At 64.3% G+C, this 25,048-nt stretch overlaps 2 protein-coding genes across 3 annotated transcripts in view; one reads left to right on the top strand and one right to left on the bottom strand.

The window, feature by feature from the left end:
- The window catches only part of CPSF1 (cleavage and polyadenylation specific factor 1), a 37,962-nt gene extending 25,370 nt beyond the window's left edge, over window positions 1-12,592 (top strand). The window contains exons 21-38 of the mRNA XM_074943677.1: window positions 113-249; window positions 655-829; window positions 1,725-1,931; window positions 2,760-2,849; window positions 4,537-4,680; window positions 5,216-5,368; window positions 5,607-5,723; window positions 6,132-6,222; window positions 6,681-6,765; window positions 7,126-7,267; window positions 7,796-7,948; window positions 8,538-8,714; window positions 8,926-8,992; window positions 9,360-9,407; window positions 10,293-10,448; window positions 11,243-11,372; window positions 12,153-12,291; window positions 12,420-12,592. Of these exons, the coding sequence (XP_074799778.1) occupies window positions 113-249; window positions 655-829; window positions 1,725-1,931; window positions 2,760-2,849; window positions 4,537-4,680; window positions 5,216-5,368; window positions 5,607-5,723; window positions 6,132-6,222; window positions 6,681-6,765; window positions 7,126-7,267; window positions 7,796-7,948; window positions 8,538-8,714; window positions 8,926-8,992; window positions 9,360-9,407; window positions 10,293-10,448; window positions 11,243-11,372; window positions 12,153-12,291; window positions 12,420-12,467 (2,259 nt within the window). The 3' untranslated portion in view covers window positions 12,468-12,592. The remainder of the gene's footprint in view (window positions 1-112; window positions 250-654; window positions 830-1,724; window positions 1,932-2,759; window positions 2,850-4,536; window positions 4,681-5,215; window positions 5,369-5,606; window positions 5,724-6,131; window positions 6,223-6,680; window positions 6,766-7,125; window positions 7,268-7,795; window positions 7,949-8,537; window positions 8,715-8,925; window positions 8,993-9,359; window positions 9,408-10,292; window positions 10,449-11,242; window positions 11,373-12,152; window positions 12,292-12,419) is intronic.
- Window positions 12,593-12,996: 404 nt separating this feature from the next.
- On the bottom strand, window positions 12,997-24,750 carry ADCK5 (aarF domain containing kinase 5). 2 transcript variants are annotated; one of them, XM_074942919.1, is made up of 15 exons: window positions 24,646-24,700; window positions 20,359-20,459; window positions 18,528-18,677; window positions 18,252-18,327; window positions 17,556-17,756; window positions 16,922-17,062; window positions 16,148-16,261; window positions 15,714-15,845; window positions 15,213-15,296; window positions 14,688-14,769; window positions 14,350-14,428; window positions 14,119-14,210; window positions 13,637-13,889; window positions 13,343-13,459; window positions 12,997-13,244 (listed from the first exon to the last, which is right to left on the bottom strand). In XM_074942919.1, exons 1-15 carry the CDS (start codon window positions 24,661-24,663, stop codon window positions 13,139-13,141), a joined length of 1,746 nt encoding a protein of 581 aa, XP_074799020.1. In that variant the 5' UTR covers window positions 24,664-24,700; the 3' UTR covers window positions 12,997-13,138. The 2 variants fall into 2 exon arrangements, with proteins under 2 accessions (XP_074799020.1, XP_074799019.1); XM_074942918.1 differs by having other exon boundaries at window positions 13,043-13,244; window positions 13,637-13,857; window positions 24,646-24,750.
- Window positions 24,751-25,048: the final 298 nt, after the last annotated feature.

Below are 25,048 nucleotides of genomic sequence, written 5' to 3'. Positions count from 1 at the left end.
GTGTGAATGCAGGGGTGTGTGTTGTCACATGCACATAGGGCTCAGGGGCTGGGGACAGCCTGGACGTCTCCTTGCTGTGCGGGGTGGGACCTGCAGTGCCTCTCCCTTGCAGCAATCCAAGGTGATCGCGCTGTGCGTATACCGCGACGTCAGAGGCATGTTCACCACGGAGAGCAGGACGACCAGCTCCAGGGACGAGCTGTCCCTCAGGAGCCACTCAGAGGTGGAGACCGTCATCCAGGACATCAGGTGCGAGAGAGGCTGGGGCCTTTCCCTGGCCATCGGGGATGGGCAGGTGGGTGGGAAGAGGTGCACATGGCAGGGGGGCTTTAGCGCTGCTTGTCCTGGCCCAGCGGCCAGGAGCGGCAGTCGAGCCGTGCCCAGCAGCCCGTGGCAGGGGAGAGGAGCCGTGTCTGCATGAATGGCATAGGGAATGAGGGTGGGTGATCTGGGTGACAGGGCACAGCTGGGGGCAGCCCCCCCACCCCTCCAGGCTGCTGCTTCTGTGCCATGTGAGTCATTGGCAGTGATCCCTACGTCCTGCGCCTGCTGCTCCCGGCCAAGAAAGGGTGCATGAGTCTCCCCCCAAGCAGGAGCTCAGGACCCCCCGTAACAGCCTCTCCCTGCTTCCCCCGCCCCGGCCGCCCGGCACAGTAACACGGTGGACGACGAGGAGGAGATGCTCTACGGGGACTCCAGTTCCCTCTTCAGCCCCACCAAGGAGGAGCCGCGCCGCAGCAGCCTCCCACTGTCTGACAGGGACCCCCATCAGTACAAAGTGGAGCCCACGCACTGGTGTGTGCTGGTGCGGGAGAATGGAGCCATGGAGGTAAGGCCTGGTCCAGCCCCTCCCTAAGGACCCTGATCTGGCACTGCCTGGAGGGCAGCCCCTGCCCACCTAGTGCTGAGCCCCTTGGATCTTGTCAGCTAAGCAAGGTTCAGTCTGGTCAGGGCTTGGATGGGAGACCTCCGGGTTCAAAACGGCCTGCAGGGAGTGGGGTGGGGGGCTTAGTACGAGGTGTCCTCCCCCTGGAATCAGTGCTGACTAATGCCCCAGTGTGGTACTAGGGGACGCTGTGGCATTAGTGAGCCTGTGGGGGCGCTGACCCCAGGGGACCCCCAGGAGGTGCTGTGCTGCTGGTGGGTGAGGTGTGAAACCAAGGCCTAGTTCGTGTTTACCCCCAGAGTTGGGCGGTCAGTCCCAGCCAGATCCCAGCTCTGCTCTGAATCCCCCGGCGAGTCGGCTGGGTACAGGATTCCCACTGAGCTGTGACCCCATGCTGCTGCTGGGCCTGTTCTGGGGCGTTTCTAGGGCTCCCCCTTGCATGAAATCACTCTCTTGGTCCAGTGTGCAGGGGCCCTAAAGGGGAGCAGTTAAACTGAGACAAGGAAATAATGTTGACCCCCACGTGTGATTAACCTGTGGAACTCCTGGCCACAAGACTGAATCCAGAAGCATAGAAAGGCCATGACATTCACGTGGCTAATGAGAGTAACAACACCAGCCATCCTACTCCCGGGTCAGTGCCAGGCCGAGGGAGGGGGCTTGGGAGACATTTCTCCATGGGCTGTTATCTGGGGATGGCCCTTGCAGGGTTCCCTGCAGCTTCCTCTGGACAGCTGGGAGTGGGCGAGGCAGACCCTGCTCTGACCTCATGTGCGGATTCCTATGAGGAGCCTCCATGGGCCCCTGCCTAGCTCAGTTGCTGTCTCTCTCCCTGCAGATCTATCAGCTGCCCGACTGGCGTCTGGTCTTCCTGGTGAAGAACTTCCCCATGGGCCAGCGGGTGCTGGTGGACAGCTCGTTCGGGCAGCCTGCGGCCCAGGGGGACGCCAAGAAGGAGGAGGTGACGCGACAGGGGGAGATGCCCCTGGTGAAGGAGGTCCTGCTGGTGGCACTGGGCAATCGCCAGAGCCGGCCGTACCTGCTGGTGAGCTGGGTCGTGGGCACTCACTGCTGCACTTGGAGCAGTGCTGCTGCCCGGGCAGGCTTCCCTGGCACTGTGTGCACGTACCAGGCAGGGGAGCAGCGAGGGGGCTGCAGGGCGGGGCGCAGATGGCCGCTTACTGCAGCGGGGGGGTGCAGAAAACCCTTCCCAGAGAGGAGTTATCAGTGGTTCACAGTCATGCTGGAAAGGCATAACGAGTGGGGTCCCGCAGGGATCGGTTCTGGGTCTGGTTCTGTTCAATATCTTCATCAGTGATTTAGAGAATGGCATAGAGAGTACACTGATAAAGTGTGTGGGCGATACCAAGCTGGGAGGGGCCGGCTGGGCAGTCTGTGTGCGCTGCGGGGGGCACAGCAGGGGATGGGGGCTGTAGCGCTCTGGCCCACCAGTGTGAGGTCGGGGGGTGAGTGGGGGATGGAGCAAAGGGAAACGTAGGCTGAATATTAAGGTAACGTTCGCCGCACAAGGAAGCGCTGGTTGGGAATTGACTCCCCAGCGCAGCGTGGGAGCCCATCCCTGGGATGTCTGTGTGAGGGGTACCCGCCTGCCATGCCCTGGGGTGTCTGTCTGAGGGGTACCATCCTGCCCTGTCTTGAGGGTTGGACCCGCTGGGGTTACTCCAACCCTGTGATCGCTGAGTAGGCTTCCTTTCACAGCACAGCTTCACACGCCTCCTGCCACTGCCCCGGCTCCGCTGCCTGGAGCAGGGACCAAGTGTGACCTGTGGGTACGGGGGTGGGGTGGGGTGGGGTGGTCTCTGGGTGAGCACGGGAGGGGCAGGAGTCTCAGCTCTTCTCGTCCTGTTGGCAGGTTCACGTGGACCAGGAGCTGCTGATTTATGAGGCTTTCAGCCACGACTCCCAGCTGGGCCAGAGTAACCTGAAAGTCCGGTTTAAGAAGGTAACAGGGGAGTGTTTGAGGCCACCCATGTGTCCTCCTGCCATCACACCCAGCCGATATGGAACAGGGGGGGCCCAAAGCAACCCACAAAGTTCTGCTTCATAGTCACCCTCTACGCCAGTGGGAATGTGTCAAACCAACTGATAGCTTTCTGTGACAGCGTTTAGCCTTGTGGATAGTGAGGGAGTGGTAGACGTGGTAATCTTGACTTTAGTAAGGCTTTTGATACTGTCTTGCATGACTTTCTCATAAACAAACTAGGGAAATGCAACCTAGATGGAGCTACTACAAGGTGGGTGCAAAACTGGTTGGAAAACCGTTCCCAGAGAGGAGTTATCAGTGGTTCACAGTCATGTTGGAAGGGCATAACGAGTGGGGTCCTGCAGGGATCAGTTTTGGGTTCGGTTCTGTTCAATATCTTCATCAGTGATTTAGATAATGGCACAGAGAATACACTGATGAAGTTTGTGGACGATACCAAGCTGGGAGGGGTTGCAAGTACTTTGGAGAATAGAATTAAAATTCAAAATGATCTGGAGAAATGGTCTGAAGTAAATAGAATGAAATTCAATAAGGACAAATGCAAAGTGTTCCACTTAGGAAGGAACAATCAGTTGCACACATACAAAATGGGAAACTACTGCTTAGGAAGGAGTACTGCGGAAAGGGATCTGGGGTCATAGTGGATCACAAGCTAAATATGAGTCAACAGTGTAACACTGTTACAAGAAAAAAGCAAACATTCTGGGCTATATTAGCAGGAGTATTGTAAGCAAGACACGAGAAGTAATTCTTTTGCTCTACTCTGTGCTGATTATGTCTCAACTTGAGTATTGTGTCCAGTTCTGGGCGCCACATTTCAGAAAAGATGTGGACAAATTGGAGAGAATCAAGAGAAGAGAAACAAAAATGAGTAAAGGTCTAGAAAACATGACCTCTGAGGGACGATTGAAAACATTGGGTTTGTTTAGTCTGGAGAAGGGAAGACTAAGAGGGAACATGATAACAGTTTTCAAGCACATAAAAGGTTGTTACAGGAGGAGAGAGAAAAATTGTTCTCCTTGACCGCTGAGGACAGGGTCAGAAGCAATGGGCTTAAATTGCAGCGAGGGAGGTTTAGGTTGGACATTAGGAAAAACTTCCTAACTGTCATGGTGGTTAAGCACTGGAATAAATTGCCCAGGGAGGTTGTGGAATCTCCGTCGTTGGAGAAGTTTAAGAGCAGGTTAGACAAACACCTGTCACGTGTGCAGGGGACTGGACTAGACTATCTCTCGAGGTCCCATCCATATGACTTCAGCTCCCAGCACACAATGCACCATCTTGACCCTGTGGCAGGTAAAACTCCCAAGCAGCTTGTTCCTTTCTGGGGGGCTGGTCTGGGGCGAGTGCCCTGATTTAAAGTGTGTGTCCCAGGTGCAAAGCAGCTGAATGGCTGCAGCTCGGACTGTCCTCAGCCACTTCCCTGGGGGCCAGCGCTGGGCAGGTCCAGGGAGTATTGGGGTGCGGTCTGCAGTGCCCTCCGCAGGTGACGTGCCTGTGGGCCTGGAAAGGTGGGGACCCCCCCCCACCTGTTGTGTGGGTTCCCCACTTGGTGCTTGCCCTTCCCAGCCTCAACTGCAGGGCTCCGGTCCCATTGGTGCCTGGGGGCCCTGGCTCGTCTGTGACCATCTCTCCTCCCTGTCAGGTCCCCCACAACATCAACTTCCGGGAGAAGAAGCTGAAGCTGTCCAAAAAGAAATCGGAGAGTGCAGGGGGTGAGGAGTCGGGGGGAGCGCGGGGCCGGGTCGCCCGCTTCCGCTTCTTTGAGGACATCTACGGCTACTCGGGGGTGAGCCACGGGGGCAGGCCTGCCTCAGAACCACTGCCAGGGCCTGTCCTGGGGGCTGGCAGGGCAGCAGGGGCTGCCTCTGGGTCAGTCCCTCACTGTTCAGATTGACCCCAGGCTCAGCTGCTGGTATCGGGGGCTGACAGCAGGAGAGAGCCGGTGGGGCAGCCCCACTCGGGCACGTCCCTGGGGCAGTTAGACCCTGCAGGGTGCTGGTAGGAGGTTGGGCTCTGCGCTGTCTGCAGCCAGCTTTGACTGCTGCACTGGGGAAGTGACGCCGCCGGATTTCCCGACCTTCTGCTGCGGGCTGCCATCCTGTGAGAGCCCAGAAGCTAAGCGGGGCTGGCTTGGCCGGCACTTGGAGGGGAGACCTGGGCAGGGCCGGGGCTGTGGGTTGGTGAGTCAGCCCTGTGTTGCAGCTGGTGTGCTGGCCAGGAAAGAGCCCGTGGAGAGTCCGAGCGGGAGCCCCTAGTCCGAAGCACCCTGGCAGCGGACCCTGGGCTCCCCACTCTGACCCCGGTGCTGGCTCTGCTCCCAGGTGTTCATCTGTGGACCCTCCCCGCACTGGCTGCTGGTGACGGCCCGGGGGGCCCTGCGCCTGCATCCCATGACGATCGACGGCTTAATTGAGTCCTTCGCTCCCTTCCACAATGTCAACTGCCCCAAGGGCTTTCTCTATTTCAACCGGCAGGTATGTGGGGCACGGCTGGCTTGGGGGCAGAGCCCAGGGCCCCACAAGGGGCAGACAGACACTGCCTGGGCTCTTTGTGGAGGTGGGGTGCAGAAGGTCTACAGGTCCCAGCACGCACTGCTCCATCTGGGCACGGCCGTCTGGCCAGCAGCTCTTCTCTCGAGGGCGTGGGGAAATGCGCGGGCTGTTTGGGGGGGCTGAACTGAGGGGAGGGGCTGACGGTGGGCTCTGCTCGCAGGGGGAGCTGCGGATCAGCGTCCTGCCCGCGTACCTCTCCTATGACGCTCCGTGGCCTGTGAGGAAGATCCCGCTGCGCTGCACCACACACTACGTGGCTTATCACGTGGAGTCCAAGGTACTGGGGTGCTGCTGGGGCAGCCCTGCCGTGTGGGAACGGGCTTTGCTTTGGGGATCCCCTTCTGGGGCACAGCGTCCCCCGAGAGCTCAGCTCTGCCGGCCCAGGACCCGCCACTCTGCCGATGCTGCCCGTCCCCCATCCTGGTCAAGGGGCATCTGGCCTTGCAGAGCACAATCCCCAAAGCGGGTGCTTCAGACCTGTCCTGCCTGGCTCTGCTCCATGCCCCATACTGGCAGCCTGCACGACGCCAGCCGAGGGGGAGGGGAGCCCCCAGGGAGCAGCTGGTGTCTCCTGTGTTCACACTGCGTGGCTGGAGGATTGCAGCAGTCAGGGGGGTCAGAGAGGGGGCCCCCGGTCTTTGTGCTGCGCCCCGGTGGCCTGTTAACGGCTGCCTGTCTCTGGCAGGTCTACGCCGTGGCCACCAGTGTCGTCAACCCCTGCACCCGCATCCCCCGCATGACAGGAGAGGAGAAGGAGTTTGAGAGCATCGAGCGGGGTGAGTAGACACCTGCCCTGCAGGGGCCCCTCCGGGATCCCCCCCAGGCCCCACTGAGCGGGAGGGATGTGTGGGGAGCACATTGGCACTGGGTGCGCAGTGCTGGCAGAGGTTCCTGCGGGGCAGTTATGGGCCAGGCTCGGGCCGGCACTCCCTGTCCTGCGTGGGCCCCATGGCCCGGCTCCTGGCCCCCTTTGGCACAGGTCCCAGTGGGCTCCGCGGGGGTCTCCCCGTTGTGCCCATGGCTGTGAAGGTCCCCCCAGCCCACAGAGTCCTGGGGTGGGGTCCCCGGGGTAGAGCTGTGTCCTCCTATGGGGCAGAGCTGTGGGATGGAGGGTGCCATCAAACCTTCCTGGGCTGGGTCGGTGCGTGACAGGGGGGCTGCTGTGCCTGTGCCAGCCCCATACTCTCTCCTGGGGGCCGGCTGGGGACTGGAGCTGTGTTGGTCTCTCCCCCAGACGAGCGCTACATCCACCCTCAGCAGGAGGCCTTCTCCATCCAGCTGATCTCACCAGTGAGCTGGGAGACCATCCCCAACACCCGGTAAGGGCCCGCGAGTGGGGCAGGCAGCTGGGCTTGGCTGGGCCCTGGCACTCCTCTCCTGGAGATGGGCTCCCGGGGCTCTGCCAGGCAGGTGGACGAGGAGGCTGGCCCTGGGAGTGTTGCATGGGCAAGGGCCCGGCCCTGCACCAGGAGGGCAGAGGGCGGGAAGCAGGCGCTGGCCTCCCCCTGCCCCCCACAGCAGAGGGAGATGGGGCAGGACGCTGGCCCGTGAGTGGTTGTGTCTGGGAGGAGGTGCCTGGTGCCCTGGGCCAAAAGGGCCAGTTCCCATCCTGGCCCTGGCTGCTCTGGTGTGTGGCTCCCTGCTGCCCTGACCTGTGCCTGCCTCTCCCGCTTGCCCAGGATCGAGCTGGAGGAGTGGGAGCACGTGACCTGCATGAAGACGGTGTCGCTGAAGAGCGAGGAGACGGTGTCGGGGCTGAAGGGTTACATAGCCGCCGGCACGTGTCTCATGCAGGGCGAGGAGGTGACCTGCCGCGGCCGGGTGAGTGCGGGCTGGCCTCGCTTTGCCCCAGCAGCACCCTGGGGGGCCTGGGGCTTGCCTCCCCCACCCTCTCCCTGCACGTCCTCCCACCAAGCCCCCGCCCCGCTCCCTGCATCACAGTGCCCCCTACTGAGCCCATCCCTCTGCCCTCCTGGCTGCCCCCTCCACCTTGCACCTTGATGGGGGCTGGGCTGTGCTGCCCCCACCCTCCCTCGGCGGAGCCATCATCTGCACCCAGCACTTGGCCAGGTCGCCGGGTGGGAGCTGCTGGACTGTGCCCAAGAGATACCTGTCATGGGGGGCAGGAGGGCAGGTGTCACTTCCCCGACTCTCTCCATGGAGCCGGGCTCCTTGTGGGGCACGCTTTCTCCGCAGCTCTGATGGGCCCTGGGGGTGGGGGTCGCCTCCCTCCCTCAGCCCAGGCCGGTGTGTGGAGCCCGGTGCGGGCGGCCCTGCGGCCAGGCTCTCAGGGCAGCCGGGAGGGAGCAGCCCCTCGCTCACAGCCCCCTGTCCCACCCATCTCTGTAGATCCTCATCATGGACATCATCGAGGTGGTGCCAGAGCCGGGGCAGCCGCTTACCAAGAACAAGTTCAAGGTGCTGTATGAGAAGGAGCAGAAGGGCCCGGTGACGGCACTCTGTCACTGCCACGGCTACCTGGTGTCGGCCATTGGCCAGAAGGTGAGGGGCCCGTTCCCCAGCTGGGCCAGCAGGGGGTGCCAGGAGCCTCTCATTGTCCTCCCCCACCACAGAGAAACTGCACAAAACTCTGCCAAGGAGCTTGGCAAGAAACAGGCTGTTGGTGCCACCCCATCCCAGCAGCTGCCCGGCGGCTAACCGTCCCGATTCAGGGAGGGCACCACCTGGGGAACAGTCCCGTCTCCTCCAGCTGGTCTTGGGGACCAAGTGCCCTGGGCGGTGGAGTCTGAGTGTGAACCAGTGCCAACCTGAGACACCACAGGGCAGCCGCTGCCTTTAGGGTGGGCTGGCAGGGAGTGGGGTATGAGGCCTCTTCCCTCTGGCGAGCCCTGGTTCTGATCCAGCCCCAGGGGGTGTGTGGGGGGGTGGTGAATGGCTGGCTCAGGGGGTGTGGTTATGGGGTATGGGGCCTGTCCCCTCTGGGAGCGCTGGCTCTGACCCAGCCCTGGGATAGGAGCGGGGCGGGGGATATTCCAGGTTACTGGTTCCAGTCGGGCCCCATCTCAGGCAGTCTGCCCCCTGCCGCGTTGCCTGTCCATGGCCGTGAGCCTGGCGCCCTTGCCCCCTGCAGATTTTCCTGTGGAGCCTGAAGGACAACGACCTGACGGGCATGGCCTTCATCGACACGCAGCTCTACATCCACCAGATGATCAGCGTCAAGAACTTCATCCTGGCGGCTGACGTCATGAAGAGCATCTCGCTGCTGCGCTACCAGGAGGAGAGCAAGACGCTGTCGCTTGTCAGCCGGGTGCGGGCTGGGCCCAGGGGGTGTCTGCAGGGCCTGGCCCACGGGGGAGCTGGGAGGGTGGAGAGGATCTGCGGGAAGGAGGGGTCTGCCCAGGGCCAAGAGCAGGGCTCGGCCTGGTACCTTAGTCACTCCTTGACGTGGTGCTGGGGGGTGCTGGGTCCCCGCCCATGGCTGTGTGCACTCCCCCTGACCCCTGCTTCTCCTGCTGCAGGATGCCAAGCCCTTGGAGGTGTACAGTGTGGACTTCATGGTGGACACCGACCAGCTGGGCTTCCTGGGTATGTGCTGCTCCTTCTCCATCCCCCGCACACAGGGCTTGGCTGGGCCGCCTGCCCAGAGCCAGGGAGGCCAGCAAGGGAGGGAGACCCCCGTGGGCAACCCCAGTCCCGGCTGGACGAGCTGGTGGTGCTGGAACTGCTTGGGCCCCCCCTGCCGAGAACTGAGAGCTGCTGGGGGTGGGGGGTGTTGAGGGCAGAGCCAGCAGCTGTGGGCGGATCAGGATGGGGGCTGGATCCAGGTTTGGACCCAGGGCGGGGGAGCTGGAGCGTGCCCACCAGGGTGGGGGGGCTCTTGGGTAGCTCTGTGTTTCTGGTGGGGCTGAAATGCTGCCCAGAGCAATGTTGTTGATCTGTTCTCTCCCCGCAGTGTCAGATCGCGATCGCAACCTCATGGTCTATATGTACCTGCCTGAAGGTAAGGCCTTCCGCACCCTCCGCTTCTAAGCCAGGCCCCTGCCTGCGGAGGGCCGTGGCCAGCACACAGGACTGGGGTAGCCCCTGCTCTCCCAATGACTCGCTCTGGGGCTGTGAGGGGGCCAGTCCCTTCCCCTCTAGCACAGACACAATGACACTCGTATTTGTCTGGTGCTTTGGGAGCCCAGCCAAATAGGCTGGAGAAGAGCCAAGTCTGTCGGTGGCTGCTGGCTGAGCTGTGTCAGAAACAGCAGGGGGGAGGGAACAGCTTTTATTGGGCCAGCTTCTCTGGGTGAGAGCCAGGCATTCCAGCTACACCGACCACTGTGGTTCACCCACCTTGCCTCTGATTAGCCCAGGGTCCAATTAGCCAGGGACACCCACCACGAGCCTCCAACTGCCAGAACTAGGGACTGGCTCATGGGACGGGTCACTGAAATCGCCCCGTTCTGTTCATTCTCTCTCAAGCACCTGGCACCGGCCACTGCTGGAAGACAGGATACTAGGCCAGATGGGCCATTGGTCTGCCCCGCTGTGGTCGTTCCCCGTCTGGCTCTGTTTCTGGCCTGTTGCAGTGCTGGATAATAATACTGTAGGGCTGCACCTAAACAGAGCAGCATGGAACCCACAGGAACATCTAACAACCTGTGGCCCCCTGAACCTGGGACTGGAAATTCCTTCCTGCCGGCGCAGCCAGAGCCGCATCGGTAGCTGGGTGGGAGCCTGAGGACTCCAGCTAGTCCAGCCCCTTCGGGAATGCGGCCCATGGAGACTCCAGCACTCAGCATGCCATGCTCCATCACCTGTGGAGCGGAGCATGGTGGGAACTGTAGTCTCCATGGGCCACACCTCACCCTGACGGAGTTGCTCCTGCTCCTTTTCTTAGCCAAGGAGAGCTTCGGTGGGATGCGGCTGCTGCGCAGGGCCGACTTCCACGTGGGCGCCCACGTCAACACCTTCTGGAGGACGCCGTGCCGCTGGGCCACCGATGGCGTCACCAAGAAGTCCAGCGCCTGGGAGAGCAAGCACATCACCTGGTTCGGTAGGTTGGGCTCCGGCCTGCAGAGGGCAGCGCTGTGCCCAGTTCTGACCCACCCACATGCTGGGGGAGCAGCTGGGCTGGACCCCTGTTGTGCCGGGGGTTGTACAAACTGAGACGGCGCCTGGGCTGAGCAGGTGGCTGTCTGCGGAGGCAGTTGCCATGTGGGTGGGGGGAGTGAAGGTCGAGTGTGTCTCCACCCTGGCCCTGCACCTCTGCCCTCCGCGCGGGGCTGTGCTCTGGAGGCTTTGCCCCAGAGGCTTCCAGCCGGGTTGGGGGTAAGCACGGAGAGGGGCTGACATGGGCCGGGGAGGCAGGCAAAGCAGGAAGAGATGTGGGCGGACCAGTGCGGGGTGCAGGTCTGCCGGGGGATGGGGTCGTGGAGGAGCTCGTGTTCAGTGCCGGGAAGTGGAGGAGCCACGCAGTGGCTTGTGGGGGGAGATGGGGTCAGAGTGGGCATCAGGTGCATCTGTGGGGCCAGGGACAGGCCAGGTCAGGACCACGGGGGACATGCACAGCCTGCGATGGGAGCAGGGGCTCGCCTGGGGCTGTGGGAAGTGTGTCCCAGCACTGGTGTCCAGAGTAGGACAGGGTGGGGCTAGCGGGCGGGGAAGGCGCTGGAGCTGCTGGCCTCGCTCCGGGTTCTGCAATGGAAGGGGTTATCTTGCAGGGGGCACCTGAGGCCCATTCCCTGTTACCCTGAGCTCCCAGGGCTTGCTGCTGGCCCAGCCCAGGGAGCCTCCCCTCGTGGCGGGGTGTTCCGGGTTTCCCTGACTGGGCCGTTCTCCTCTCCCCAGCCACACTGGACGGTGGGATCGGCCTCCTCCTGCCCATGCTGGAGAAGACGTACCGGCGCCTGCTGATGCTGCAGAACGCCCTCACCACCATGCTGCCACACCATGCCGGCCTCAACCCCCGGGCCTTCAGGTACTGCTCCGCTCCCCACATACCATCTGCTCCCAGCCTCTGCCTTGCCCCGCTGCCCTTGGCCAGACCCCCCCCACCCAGTTTGCGCCTGGTGGCTGCTCTCCACCCCAGAGGTGGAGGCATCTGGGCTAAGCTCTAGGGGACCCTTAAGGAAGGATGGCATTTAGCCTGTCTGACCCTGGAGGGGCAAGGATCAGCTGCTGGGTGCCAGTACCCTGTACCCTCGGTCAGGGGGAAGGGCTGTGTCCTACGGGCATGACCCTGAGCTCAGCTGGCCCCTGCCAGTAGCAGGGGAGATGTGGTGAAGTGTCTCCAGGGAGGTGCTGGGTGAGCCTGCGTGGGGCTGCACTCAGCCCTGGTGCCCCCCAGCTCTACAGCAAGGGGGGATAGACCTCAAAACAGTCTGGGGCTCCTGGGGCAGGGCCAGCCTCTTCCTAGGACTCCGTGCAGGGTGGGAGGCTTTGATGCAGGGGGGTGTCCTCCGCTGGGGCAGGGCCCAGGAGGTGCTAGGGCTCTTGGGGAGAGGAGCTGGGGCTCCATGTGGTTCCCCATGGCCTGTTGGCCATAGCACAAACCGGCCATCCCAGCAGCCTCACCAAGGTCAGCGAGCTCCCCCAGCTTCTCCCTTCAGGGGGACACGGGGCTTTCACCCGGTGCCTTTCCCTGGGCCATCCGAAGTGCCCGGACCGTGGGAAGGGCAGCGGGGCGGCACGCCAGCCTGGGCCGCTGCCCCGCCTCGGCTGGCTGTCCCTGCTGGTAGCTGCAGCTCCTCTCCCGCAGGATGCTGCACGTGGACCGCCGGACCCTGCAGAATGCCGTGCGCAACATCCTGGACGGGGAGCTGCTGACCCGCTACCTCTACCTGAGCGCCATGGAGCGCAACGAGCTGGCCAAGAAGATCGGCACCACGCCAGACATTGTGAGTCGGGCCCCTCGCTCTGACTGCAGGCTGGCCCCTGGGCTGTGGCAGCCCCACCCCAGAGGGGTTAGCCACCCACTCCCCAGTCAGTAACCCCTCCCCTAATTAGCCTGCTTCTTTCCCTGCAGATCCTGGAGGACTTGTTGGAAATTGACCGCGTCACGGCTCATTTCTAATGGACTCTGGGCAGACGGGCCGCGGGGCCAGCGCCTGCCCCAGCTCTTGTAAATTCCTTGGGAGTCCGGGCTAGGAGTGCCCGGCCCGGCTTTGTACGAACTGGGAGGGGTTTGTAAAGAAAAAGCACAATGCGCTCGTGGCTGTGGTGTTTGCTGGGGGCTGATGCTTACAGGGCAGGGCCCTGCTGGCGGCTGGCACAGAGAGAGATGCTGGCCTGCCAGGCTGCAGCAGGCTGGGGGCCAGGGCAGAGCATGGCCCTGGCTGCTACCCCAGGGTGAAGGGGCAGGCATGCACCTCATCCCCTGCCCTCCAGCCCCAGCGCTGGCCAGGAGGGGCCATGGCCGCACGGGCAGCCTGTCTGGAGAAGTGGATGTCCCCGCCCCACCGTACAGGCTCCCTTGCATGGAAAGCCATTGAGGGAGGGGCCCTGGCTCCTTTCCCCCCGCCGCTCCCCTTGCAGCACCACTGACCACCTGCTGTGGGGTGCCCACAGGCACACACACCTTTTATTAGTGTAAGACCAGGGTCTGTGCGGCCCCCAGAGCTGATGCAGCCACAGGGAAAGGCCCAGGCTCCCGCTGGCAAGGCTCGCTGCCCCTGGCGTCCAATCCGGCCAGCCCGCAAGGCCGCAGCAGGCCTGGGTCTGCCCTTGTCTGCGCTGGCAGCTCAGCTAGGCCTGGAGGTACTCGTAGATTTGGTCACTCTCGGAGAGGAAGCCCACGTCGGCGAGGAAGCGAATGAAGGAGGCCATCAGCCTCATGGAGAACGTCTCCAGCCTGGGGAGGAAGAAAGACCCCGTGAAGCGTGCGCTGGCAGCACCCCTGCTTCGAGTCAACATCCCGGTGCAGGAGCCCGCACCCGCACCCCACCCTACCTGAGGGCGATCTCGAACTTGAGGCTCTCCCACTTCACCCGGAGCCAGCAGAAGAGGCTGCTGCTGCGGATGCCTGAGGATTTGTGGCCAGCGATCCTGCTCCAGCCCTTCACAGCACTGCAGAGACAGAGGAGCCAGGTCAGGCCCGGGGCTCCCCTCGGCGCCCATCGCCCTCTGTACTGGGCACAACCCCACTCTGGCACAGCGGGGCCGGGCAGGGCTGCATGCTGGCGCCACGGGCTCCCCTCCGTTGCTGCAGCCTGTACCCGGGAGCTGGGGGGCAGCCCCGCTCACCTCTTGGCCATGACGAAGTAGCGGTCGACGGGGGCGCCCAGGGCGATGTTGATGCTGCGCACCGTGTTGATGTTGCGGAAGACGAGCAGCATGGGCCGGGGCAGGTCCTTGAGCACCTGCATGATGCGGTCGAAGTGGTGCCGGGCCATGGCCTGCATGTAGAGCGTCTCCTCCCGCGTCAGGATGTTGGCCAGCCTTAGCTGCCCCGTGTGGATGGGCCTCTGCATCAGGATCTCGCAGAAGAGGAAATAATCTGGGGCGAGGCCAGGCCTGGCCGTCAGGGGAGCCGGGGCAGAGCCCAGGGGCCCAGGCTAGCAGCCGGAGGGTCTGAGCCACTCAATCCTCCCAGCCTCTGCGCTCCCCGGCGAGCAAGTTGGAGACAGAGCTTAGTGCAGTGAACCAGCCCGCAGCATGGGAATTGCCTGGGGCCCCTCTCGCCACATCCCCTATGCCCAGGCCAGAGCCCCCCAAGCCCCACTCACCCTTCACACCCAGCTCGGCGGAGCAGGCCCTCATGGCTGTGTCGTCCCGCAGGATGATGGCTCGCCACAGCTTGCACAGCGCCGTCCGGTCACTGCCACGGGGAGAGGGACCGCGTCACCCAGGGCTGCCCGCCCCACGGGGGGTGGGACCACATCCCTGCCTGCAGGGGTGGAGACATTGGGCCCTGGTGCACTGCCCCCCCATCCACGAGCCCCTTGCCCGGTCCCTACCTCTCACTGAGGAACTCGTAGAGGCCGTGATCCAACAGCACCAGCTGGGCCTTCCCGTCAGGACCCTTCCGCACCAGCACTGCAACACAGAGCAGGTCACTGCACAGCACCCAGCCCTCCCCTCGGCGCCCTGGGCACAGGCACCAAACCTGCTTCCGCCACTGGCCACCTCCCCTTGGCGCTCGGGGCAGGGGGCTGCAGCCGGCCTGCTCTGGAGAGAACCCCTGGCCCGGCCCAGCCTGGGGGACACTAAGGCAAAGGTGCCCATGGAGGGGAGAGGGCAGTGCCATTATTGCAGCCTCTGTGCTGGGCTTTCCCTGCTCCCCCTGCCCCCGTACCGTTCCCAGGGTGCGGGTCCGCGTGGATGAAGCCCGTGTAGAAGATCTGCTCAGCAAACATCTGGATCAGCTTGTCTGCGGTCTGCAAGAGGGCGAGACGGGGGTGAGCTGCTGAGTGCCCTAAGGCAGACACCCACCCCACGGGCAGCAGATGGGCCAAGCCTGCAGGCGCTGGTGCCTGCCGGCCAAGGGCAGCTGGGACCAAAGTAGCACTGGGGCTCCATTGAACAGGGAAGGGCCTTCAGCAAGTGCCATCATTCAGCCGTTCTGCAGTGCTCGTGCGGAAGGGGAGTGCTTTGCCTGCCGGTGAATGCAGCCGCCTCTGGGGTGGACCGTGGCAGCTGAGTCCCAACCTGCAGGAACACTATGAGCATCTGTGGGGGGTGGGGAGCTTAAACATGGCAGCCCTATGCCCAGGGGCAGGTTCACAGAATCCACTGGGACTCTGCCTATTGGGCCCTACTTCCTGGTCCCCAATCACCCCAGGGAAGCTCCCCCTTCACCGAACAGCAGCGCCTCACTCACGTCCTTCAGGTCCAGGCCCTGCGCCCTGATGCTCTCCACATTGTTGATTTTGCAGCCTTCGCAGTAATCTGCCGTCAGGACTCTCTGCAGGGAGCAGATGGGGATCAGGAGGGGGTGGGCCGGGGCTTGGGCCCTGCTCTCCCAGGATGCAGCCAGCAAAGAACTAGGGTCACCCCTATGGCCCCAGGGGCCGGGGTGTAGGCGGGTCCTTCCCCTGGCATTGGGCCCAGTTACCAGGGCGAGGTGGTCTCCTGTGCCCCCTTGGGGGGAAGGAGCTGGTCTCCATGGAGCCCACGTCTGGGGCGAGGGGGTGACCCCAGCTGCCGGCTGGGGCTGGGGCTAAACCCACCCGGCCACAGGAGAGGAGGGGTCTGTGCAGCTTAGTCTGCAGCCAGGCGTCCCACCCAGCTGGTGGCTGGAGACATGGCTGGGCCCCCGTGCCCGGGGCGCAGCGTGGGCAGCTGGAGCCGTGGCCGGGGCACGGCCATCCTTCGTCCCCACCTTGCTGCACTTGTCCCAGTGCACCTTGGGGACCACGACGTATGGGAAGTGGCGCAAGTCCTGGGCACAGCGCTCCGCGTTCCGGCCCTCGTTCTCGAAGTCCAGCTCCTGGGCCAGCGTCCCCTTCAGGTCCTGCGGAGGGGGAGGGAGGGCAGCTGGGCTAGCCAGAGCATTCCTATGCCAAGGGGGGGCACACATCCCGCAGCATGGGGCACCGAGTGCCCTGATTTCCGCTCAGCGCCTCGTCCTGCCGGCACGAAGGGAAGCTCCTGGCCTGGGGCAGGGCCCACGGGCGGGTGCCAACAGCCCAAGCCCGGGGCTGGGCTGGCGCCTGGGGCGAACGGAGCCTGGAGCGCCAGCGCCCGCACCCGGCAGCACCGGCCCTGCGGCGGCTGCTGCGGCACCAGTCCAAGGGGCTCGGGCGGCGCCGGTACCTTCAGGACCCAGCTGAACCCGAAGCTGGGGTGCATGAACTCGATGATGCGCAGCAGCAGCTCCAGCGTGCGGATGTCCCCGTCGAACCTGTCCCTCAGGTCGATGTACTGCACCTGGGGGGGCAGAGACCCGCCTCAGCCGCTGGCTGCCCTCAGGGACGACATGTCCCAGAATGCAATTCACCACCCCCAGCCTGGGGCCGCCCCCCCCCCCCCCCCACATGCTGCCCTGTCTGCCTGTAGAGCAGGGGGCCTCGCGTTGGCAGCACCCCCTGCAGGGCTCAGGCTGCAGCCCCACAGACCCGGCAGTGTCCTGGCTCCTCGTGCTGAGTATCCGTGCCTGGGAGGCTTCCAGCAGGGAGCGGGGCTGCTCCATGCTGGGCACTGCACACCCCTGCCTGGGGCAGAGCCCCCATCTCCCTCCCGGTCCCAGCCGTAGGGGAGCAGCTGCTGGGGATTTCCCATGGAGGCAAGTCCTGGGAGTTGCCTCGGGTCCTAGCCTGTCCTCCACCCTGCAGGCCCCCTCCATCAGCCTGAGCTGCCTGCCCCTGCTCCCACCCAGCAACGCAGGGCTGCTCTCAGCCCAGGCTGGGGCCAGGACTGTGGGGCTGAAGAGGGCTGCAGCTGGGCCCCTCTGGCTCCATGACCCCAGCCCGGCTGTTCTGACTGGGACCGCGGGGGAAGCAAGGGCCCCGTATGGAGCCAGCCCCAGCAAGGGAGGTCAGCCGCCCCAGCAAGGGAGGTCAGCCACACCAGCCCTTCCGGCTCACGCACCTTAACAGCCACCAGCGTGCCGTCCTGGAGCCGGGCCTTGTGCACCTGGGCCAGGCTGGCTGCGGCCATGGGCTGGTAGTTGAACTCCCGGAAGAGCGTGTCGGCTGTGGCTTTGAAATCTTCCAGGAACAACTCATCCACCTGCAGCAGGGGACAGGGAGGGCTGGCCATCAGGGAGCTGCCCTCCGGCACCGGCTCGTGCCCAGAGCGGGCAGGGGCGGCCGGGAGGGCTCAGCCGCTGGAGATGCCACACGCGGGGGCTCTGGTTCTGAGCGGCCCCAGGGCAGCAGAGACCAAACCAGAGTTTCCAGCTGTACTCCGTGTGCTGTGAGTTGGGGGGGGGGGTCTGTCGGGCAGGGGTCCCCCTCACCCATCCTGCAGGAGCAGCCAGCGCCCATGCTCCAGAGGGCGGGGGGGCCGGCGGGTGCTCAGTCAGTGCACCCACGTGCACCTGGAGCAGTCAGTGCTGTGCAGAATGGAGAGCTCTGCCCAGCCCCCCCCGGTGCAGCTGGGGGAAGCTAGAGGCAGAGGGGGCTCCAGCCCCAGGGCTGCCAGCCTGGCCCCTCGCCCTGGGGGCAGTGGTGGTGCCTGAAGCGATGCCCATCTCCAGGAGCCCCGCAGAGCCGGCACTCACCTCCCCGCAGCCCCTCTTGAGGGCCTGGTCCTCCAGCACGCGCAGGGTGCTGATGTACTCGGGCGGCAGCAGGTGGTTGAAGGCGCACAGGCCCTGGCCCAGCTTGATGTACAGGCCCCCGCTGCGGATGGCGCCCTGCACCAGGCAGTCGGCCGCTCGCTGATGACAGGCTGACGTCGCCTCCTTATACTCCGGGCTGTTCTGCCGACAGGGACACGCGGTGGGGAGCAGCCGTTAGCACTGGCAGGGCACGGCCAGCAGGGGGCGCGGGCGCCCGGGTGCAGCAAGCAGCGGGTGGCCAGTCACGGCCAGCAGGGGGCACGGGTGCCAGAGTGCAGCCAGCAGGGGGCACGGGCACAGGGACCTGGCCAGCAGGGGGCGCCTGGGCATGGCCAGCAGAAGACATGTCCCAAGCAAAGGGGTAATGGGGCTTCGATGGAGGGACATGCCCACCAGCAGGGGGCGCTGCGCCCTGGGGGCTGCACGGGACCTGCCCAGGACGCCAGCAGCAGTGGCAGGAGAGGGGCTCCCCCTCTGAAAACCCCTCCAGACAGCATCTGTGACCCCCTGCACACTGACCCCATGCCCATCACCGTGGGATCGGGGCGCCTGGCAGTGACCCGTCTGGCTCGGGAGGGGACTGGCGCTGGGTCACAGCCAAGGGGCACATGGGTCCCCATGCAGCAGGGAACATACCTCGTCCACGCCCCGCAGCACCACGTGGGCCGTCCACCAGTAATCCAACGAGATCCGCATGCCCAGGTACAGGGACCTGCAGCGACAGGGCGAGACGGCTCAGCATGGCCACGGGAAGGACAACTGGCCTGGAGCCGGCAGAGAACCCAGGAGACCTGATTCCCCCTGCAGTGGGGCCTGCGAGCTCGCTCCTTCCCTGGAGTCACCTGGGCGCCCGTGCAGAAGGAGCCCCTCGTACCGGGGTGGGGGGTTGTGTGTGACACTACTGACACCCACCTGCCGAAGCGCCCGACGCCCTCCACCAGCAGCCGCATCTTCCTCCGCTCCTGGGCGTCAGCCAGGCCGTAGTGCGTCCCGGCCGCCAGGGGCAGCCCCAGCCCCACAGCCAGCAGCGCCTTCCACAGCAGCCCCCTGCGCCGGCCCCTGCTGGAGGGACAAGGGGACAGTGGTGAGAGCCCCCCCATGACCTTCGCCCCCTCCTGTGACTGCCCCACCCACCCCGGGGTCACCACGCCCCCCTGTGACTGCCCCATGCTCTTGCAACCTCCATGGCACCTGGGACCACTCTGCCCGGCCCCAACCCACCCTCCATGCCCCCCCAGTGACATGGAGCCAGACGGGGTCATGCCACTGGCAGGCGAAATGACCCAACTTCTACCTTTACAGACATATTAGAAAAGTCTGTAAACGGTCACTGGGCCCGTCCTGACAAACAGCTCCAGCCACAGCAGAGAGACCAGGGCTTGGAGACGCAAACCGGGATTGTGAGAGCATTAGCGGCGAATCCTAATTGGCTGTGTGCCTCGCTCTTGTCAGAGGGTACCCAGGTAACCAGCCGGTCCCTGGCTGGCCCTGGAGCCTATTGCTCCCGAGATCAGACGGGGACATTACCGTGGAGCTGGAACCTGGGTGGGATGACGTCACTGGCTCTAGTTCTCAGTGAAGTTTGCGAAGTGCCCAGTGGAGAATTACCTTGTGCTGGTGAATGCAACGAGTTACGTGCGCATACACAGGCAACAGGAGGTTTTACAGCAAAGCCACAGTGCTGCACCCGAGGAACGCCTGCTGGCCAGAGGCTGTCGCAGGCTGCCGGGGATCTATAAAGGAACTCTAGGGCCCTGATCCTGTAGCTCAGATCTGCTTAAGCTTCATCAGGGGAAGCCTGAGTCACAAGACTGAGATCTCTAGCTGCAGTCTGGAGCCCCTGCTCCTCCTTGTGGAAGAATTAGAACAAATTACACATGGACTAAGAACAGGAGGACTTGCGGCACCTTAGAGACTAACCCATTTATTGGAGCATAAGCTTTCGTGAGCTACAGCTCACTGCATCGGACGCATTCAGCTGTAGCTCACGAAAGCTTATGCTCCGATAAATGGGTTAGTCGCTAAGGTGCCGCAAGTCCTCCTGTTCTTTTTGCGGATACAGACTGACACGGCTGCTCCTCTGAAACCTACACATGGACGGTAACCTGCAGAACCTTTTGCACTCAGCAGCTCACCATGTCTGCTGTGAAACTGCTGGAAGAGCTCGGCTCATATCCGGAAGTGTAACCAGCTTTGACCCACCACCCTCTCTCGTCTTGTTTAATCAGTCTTAGCGTGGTTAATACGAGCTGGCTGGAAGCGTGTGTTTGGGTGAGATCTGAACTATCCATTGAGCTGGGGGGTGACGTGGCCGATCCCTGGGGACTGGCAGAACTTTCTACACGATGAACAAGACTTTCAGGCACCCTCATGGCGTCTGACTGGGCTGCGGGGGCGGGGAGCCCCGGGCTGGGTCGCTCTAGGGGAGTGTGTGTTGGCTCCTGGGTCGCCACCAAGGTATTGGAGAGGCTGTTTTGTTCCTGGCTGGGTGAATCGAAGCGTTAGAATAACCCACCCGTTTGGGGGTTGTCTGCCCCATTCTCTGCAATCTGCCCTGACTGAGCAAGCTCAGTGTGGGCCCCCCTAGGCACCGATGGTCCGTCCCACCCCGTTATTTCACACCCTGCCCGGCAGGCAGGTGCAGACAGGCCCTGGGCGGGGCTGGGCACCGTGGGGAGGGCTGTTCCCAACACACCCAGGTGGAAGGGGATGGTCCTGGGGACTCCCGGCTCCCCGGGCTTACCATTGCATCGGAGGGGTGGGCCTGTGTCTGCAGTGCAGGACGGGCGGCTGCCACGGGCACCTCCTCTGCAGCAGGAGGGAGTGAAAGCGGCAGAGCTGCACCTGGGGGGCAAGGCGCAAAGATCAGCGGGACCCCGAGAGTGCAGGCAAGGGACGGCCACCCTGGGCACTGCCTGCGGAACTCACTGCCACCAGGACCTGCCAGGGCACGGGACGTTCCCAGAGCAGAACCGCGGGACACCAGCCAGAGCTTCCCCCATCCCCAGCTGCCCCCAGGGAAACCCAGAGAGGCACAGAACTGGCAGCATGCCCGTCCCACCTCGCTCAGCCGCACCCAAACCATCACCTGGCTGCACTGCAGGCCATGCTTCTCTGCCACGCTAGAAGCGCCCTGCCAAGTGCGAGGCTTTGGCACCATCCCACAGGGCAGCCCACGGAGCTGCTGGTCACAACCACACCCAGAACGTGCCCAACGCCTGCCATCAGAACCACAGCGTCCCAGAGCGGAGCACCGAGACCCCACGGCGCCGGCAACTGCCTGCAGCCTCGACAGCACAGCTCCAGCCAGTGGCTGTTCGCTGACAACACCCGCAGCTGGGCAGAGCAGGGCACGAGGACTCTCTAGTTCATCCTCCCACCCTCCCCAGGAACGACCTGCATTCTGCAGGGGGGACTAGAAGTGACTTGCCCCTGGGCACACGACAAGCGGCAGAGCACGGAGTGTGGGGGAGTCCAGGCCCTGCACCCCTCTTCCTGGGATTCACTGAGACTCTCAGCCAGCCAGTAAAACAGAAGGTTTATTGGACAACAGGAACACAGTCCAAAACAGAGCTTGTGGGTACACCCAGGACCCCTCAGTCAAGTCCTTCTGGGGGAGCAGGGAGCTTAGACCCCAGCCCTGGGGTTCCCTGTGTTCCTCCACCCAGCCCCAAACTGAAACTAAACCCCCCCAGCAGGCTCCCTTCTCAGCCTGTCTTCACATTCCTGGGCAGAGGTGCCACCTCCCCCTCCCCCTCCTGGCTCAGGTGACAGACTCTCAGGTCTCCCATCCCCAGGGCACATTCCCAGGTCAACACTCCCCCCTCCCTGCTGCGTCACCTCGTCACAGCGGCAGAGCACGGAACTCGGGTGACCAGCTGTCCTGATCTTATAGGCGCAATCCCGATATTCGGGGCTTTGCCTGACACAGGTGCCTGTCACCCCCCACCCCCATCTCCATTTTTCACACTTGCCAGCCGGTCACCCTACAGCAGAACCCAGGAGTCCTGCCCAGCAGGCCCACTTCCCACCAGCTGACCGCGCTGGGCCGCAGGAGGTGAGGACGCAGTGAGACCTCGCTGCTCCCCGGGCAGGCGGAGGCATTGCGTGGAGAGCGAGGGGCCTGCTAGACCTGTTTGGATCAGCACTGTGTCCTTACGCTGGGGAAACGGGAGTTATGTCGCAAGCACATGCCTCGGGAGCCGATTGCTTCAACCACTGGGGAAGTCAGCACGCGGGCGCAGGCTGGGGGCTGGCTGGACGTTTGGGAACAGGCCGCTCCCCCATGGTCTGGGCCAGCCGGCCTAGGAGAACGCTTTCCCACCCCTCCGCGGCGGAGAAGCCCTCTCAGCGCAGCCCAGAACAAGCCCCACGGGCGCTGAGCCGGCTCCCGGCCGCACTCGTTAGCGAAGAGGAGCAGCCGACTTGTTCTAGAGACCAAATGGCGGCTGGAGCCAAACGCTGGTGCAAAGCCCAGGAAAGGAGAACCCGCTCCCAGAGGAGACGGATCTCGCAGCCCGTCCCCTCGGGGACCTGCATTCCAGCCAGCCGGGTTCCCAGGCAGATTGCAGTCACCAGACTGCGCCCGCCCGGGCCTGAACCTGCTCTGTCCTCACCTTGTCTCCGTGGCAGATACTGAGTGCCAGCCCGGGGGGGGGGGGGGGGGGGCGAGGCAACAGCCCCCTTCCTCTCCCGGCTTTCACAGCCTGCCTGCCCTCGAACGCCGGCGAAGTGCCGGGCACACCTGCTGGGGTGACCCGGACGCTGGGAGAGCGCGTTCCAGTCGGTGAACGTCACGCCCAACTCCCCAAAGACGTGGGTTAGATCAATACCGGGAGCGTAACGCCCATTCATTCACGTGGTGCTCACTGCGCCTTCCACAGGTGTGCTGGCCGCTACTTCTCCCTACAGTTCAATGGCATCCAGGGATGGGCAGCTGTCAGGTGGTAGAGAGCCACCTTTTGGTGGGCCAGGGGCTGTGAGCAGGAGGGGGTTGGGCCTGCCCCTGGGGGGGGTGGAGTGAAGCTGGGCTGGGGTGGGGGGTCGGGTCCTGCCCCCGGGGTGGATGGGTGGGCGAAGCCGGGAGCGGGGAGGTCAGGTCCTGTCCCCGAGGTGGGTGGGTGAAGCCGGGAGAGGGGGGCGTCGGGTCCTGTCCCCGGAGTGGGTGGGCGAAGCCGGGGGAGGGGCGGTGGCTGAAGCTGGGGGAGGAGGGGTCAGGTCATTCCCCCAGGATGGTGGGTGATGCTGGGGAAGGAGGGGTCGGGTAGGGACCTGTCCCGCAGGGCTGGGCCTGGCTCTGGCCATTGGCTCTCACCACAGCATCACATGATACAGACGGAGGGGGCCTCCCCCCGCAGCACCCCTTTATGGCCTTAGGCCCTGGCACCACCAGACTGCTGCTCCACCCTGGGCTGTGGTGGGCCAAATAAAATGATCTGGGAACCCGACATGGCCCTGGGGCTGCCCATCCCTGGCGTAGGGTCCCCTGGCACAGTGCCCAGCCCAGGCAGTCCCTGCCCCCAGGAGCCAGCAGGCAAAACCAGCTTCAACCCATGGGCGCTGACTGCCCAAAGCCTGGCCGAGCTGCGGGCACACTGCCCTGGCTCCTGCCTTCGCACCCTCCCTCATGCCACCCAGTGGGAGGAGAGGTGGCAGATCTGCCACCCCGACTGCTCCCTGCCAGGCTGTGCACAGCTGGGCTGCCCTGGGTAGCACCATGGGGCACCCCAGTCCCTGTCTGGGAGCCCAGCACGGGCACTCACAAGGAGCTGGCGGCTCTTTCCCCATTTCCAGCCTCAGGCTGGATTAACAACTTGTCCTTGGGGGAGGGAGGAAACATGAGATCAAGGGGCGTCCCGCCAGTCCCATGGCAGCGGTGGTTCAAGGCTGCAGCCACAGCCCCCTCTCCTCCCCCTCACCCCCACCCCAGCACAGCCCCCCAGCCGGCCTTGGCAAGTCGCCTTCAGGAAGCTGTTTCCTAATCGGCCTCGGGGTGTTTTTCCAGTGCCAGGCACACTGGGCGGATCTGGTGCCCGGGCGCAAACGGCCTCCCTTGTCCCAGGAGTGAGCCACCAGCCCTGCCTGGCAAGGGTCCCCGGGGCGATGTCCCAGCTGGGGCGACACCTGGGGCAGACCAGGCCCGGGAGCAGGCATCCGCCTCCCCTGCCCCAGCCACGCTAGCCAGCCACAGGGGCTGGCTGTCATGGTCAAAGCCCGCCGGGACCCGGCGTGGCAGAGACCGACTCCCAAGGGCGTCTGTGCCAGCCCGGCCAGGCTGGGGCAGGGGGGAAACTGGCAGCACAGAGCTTGGGGCTCTCCGACTGTGGGAGCCCCGGGCCAGTGCAGCACCTGGCACCATGGGGGGGGGGGGGGTGAGTGCACCATGGGTGTGTGTGTGTGTGTGTACCATGGGGGGGGGTACCGTAATGCACATAACAACGAGCACTCAGGAACCACAGGTGTGTGTGTGGGGGGGAATATCGTAAAATCCACATAATACCCAACGCTAGGGAGGGCGGGGGGAGGGGCGGTACCGTAATGCACACAGTAATGGACCCACTAACCAGACCTCGGGAAGCGTGGGGGGACGGACAGTACCGTAATGCACCCAATAGCGAGCGCCAGAAAAACACCGGGGCAGTACCGTAATGTACACAATAGCCAGCCCGCGGGAAGCACCGGGGCGGTACCGTAATGCACACAATAGCCAGCCCGCGGGAAGCACCGGGGCGGTACCGTAATGCACACAATAGCCAGCCCGCGGGAAGCACCGGGGCGGTACCGTAATGCACACAATAGCCAGCCCGAGGGAAGCACCGGGGCGGTACCGTAATGCACACAATAGCCAGGCCGCGGAATGCACGGCGTGGGGGGGGGGACGGGACACCGTAAACATAGTAACCAGCCCGCGGGCGGAGGAGGAGCCAGCCCCAGTCCCGGCCGCCCCCCGCCCCGCAGCCGGGTGGACCCAGGCCCCGGGGTCCGGTCCCGGCAGCCCCCGCCCAGCCGCGGGGCCCGCAGTTCTCCTCACCGTCCGGCGCAGCTCCATGACCGCCGCTGTCACCGTCCACCACCGCCGCCACGGGCCGCCGAGACCCCGCCCCCTCACTCAGCCCCGCGTCGATTGGTCCGCCCGCTCCCAGGCTCCACCCCCTCGCTCACCGCGAGCGCCGATTGGCCCGCCCGGATCGCGGCGCTTCTCTCCTGCCCCGCTCTGACGGGCCCCTGCGGACTCAGGCCCCGCCCCCAAGCCGCATTGCGCTCGCTGATTGGCCCGCAGGCCCCCGTCGCAGTGGTGGGCAGAATGGGCGGGGCCCTGATGTGGCCCCGCCCCTGAAGCTGGACGGGGCGGGGCTGGGGGCGAGGCGCTGGGGGCGAGGCGGGCGTGTCCACGCACCGTGTGGCGGGGAGTTCCGCAGGTCGGGGCTCTGGCT

Source organism: Natator depressus, chromosome 2 (assembly GCF_965152275.1).
Source record: "Natator depressus isolate rNatDep1 chromosome 2, rNatDep2.hap1, whole genome shotgun sequence".
NCBI classification, from domain to species: Eukaryota; Metazoa; Chordata; order Testudines; family Cheloniidae; genus Natator; species Natator depressus.
The sequence above is the reverse complement of the archived record's forward strand: the minus strand, read 5'-3'. Positions and strand labels throughout refer to the sequence as shown.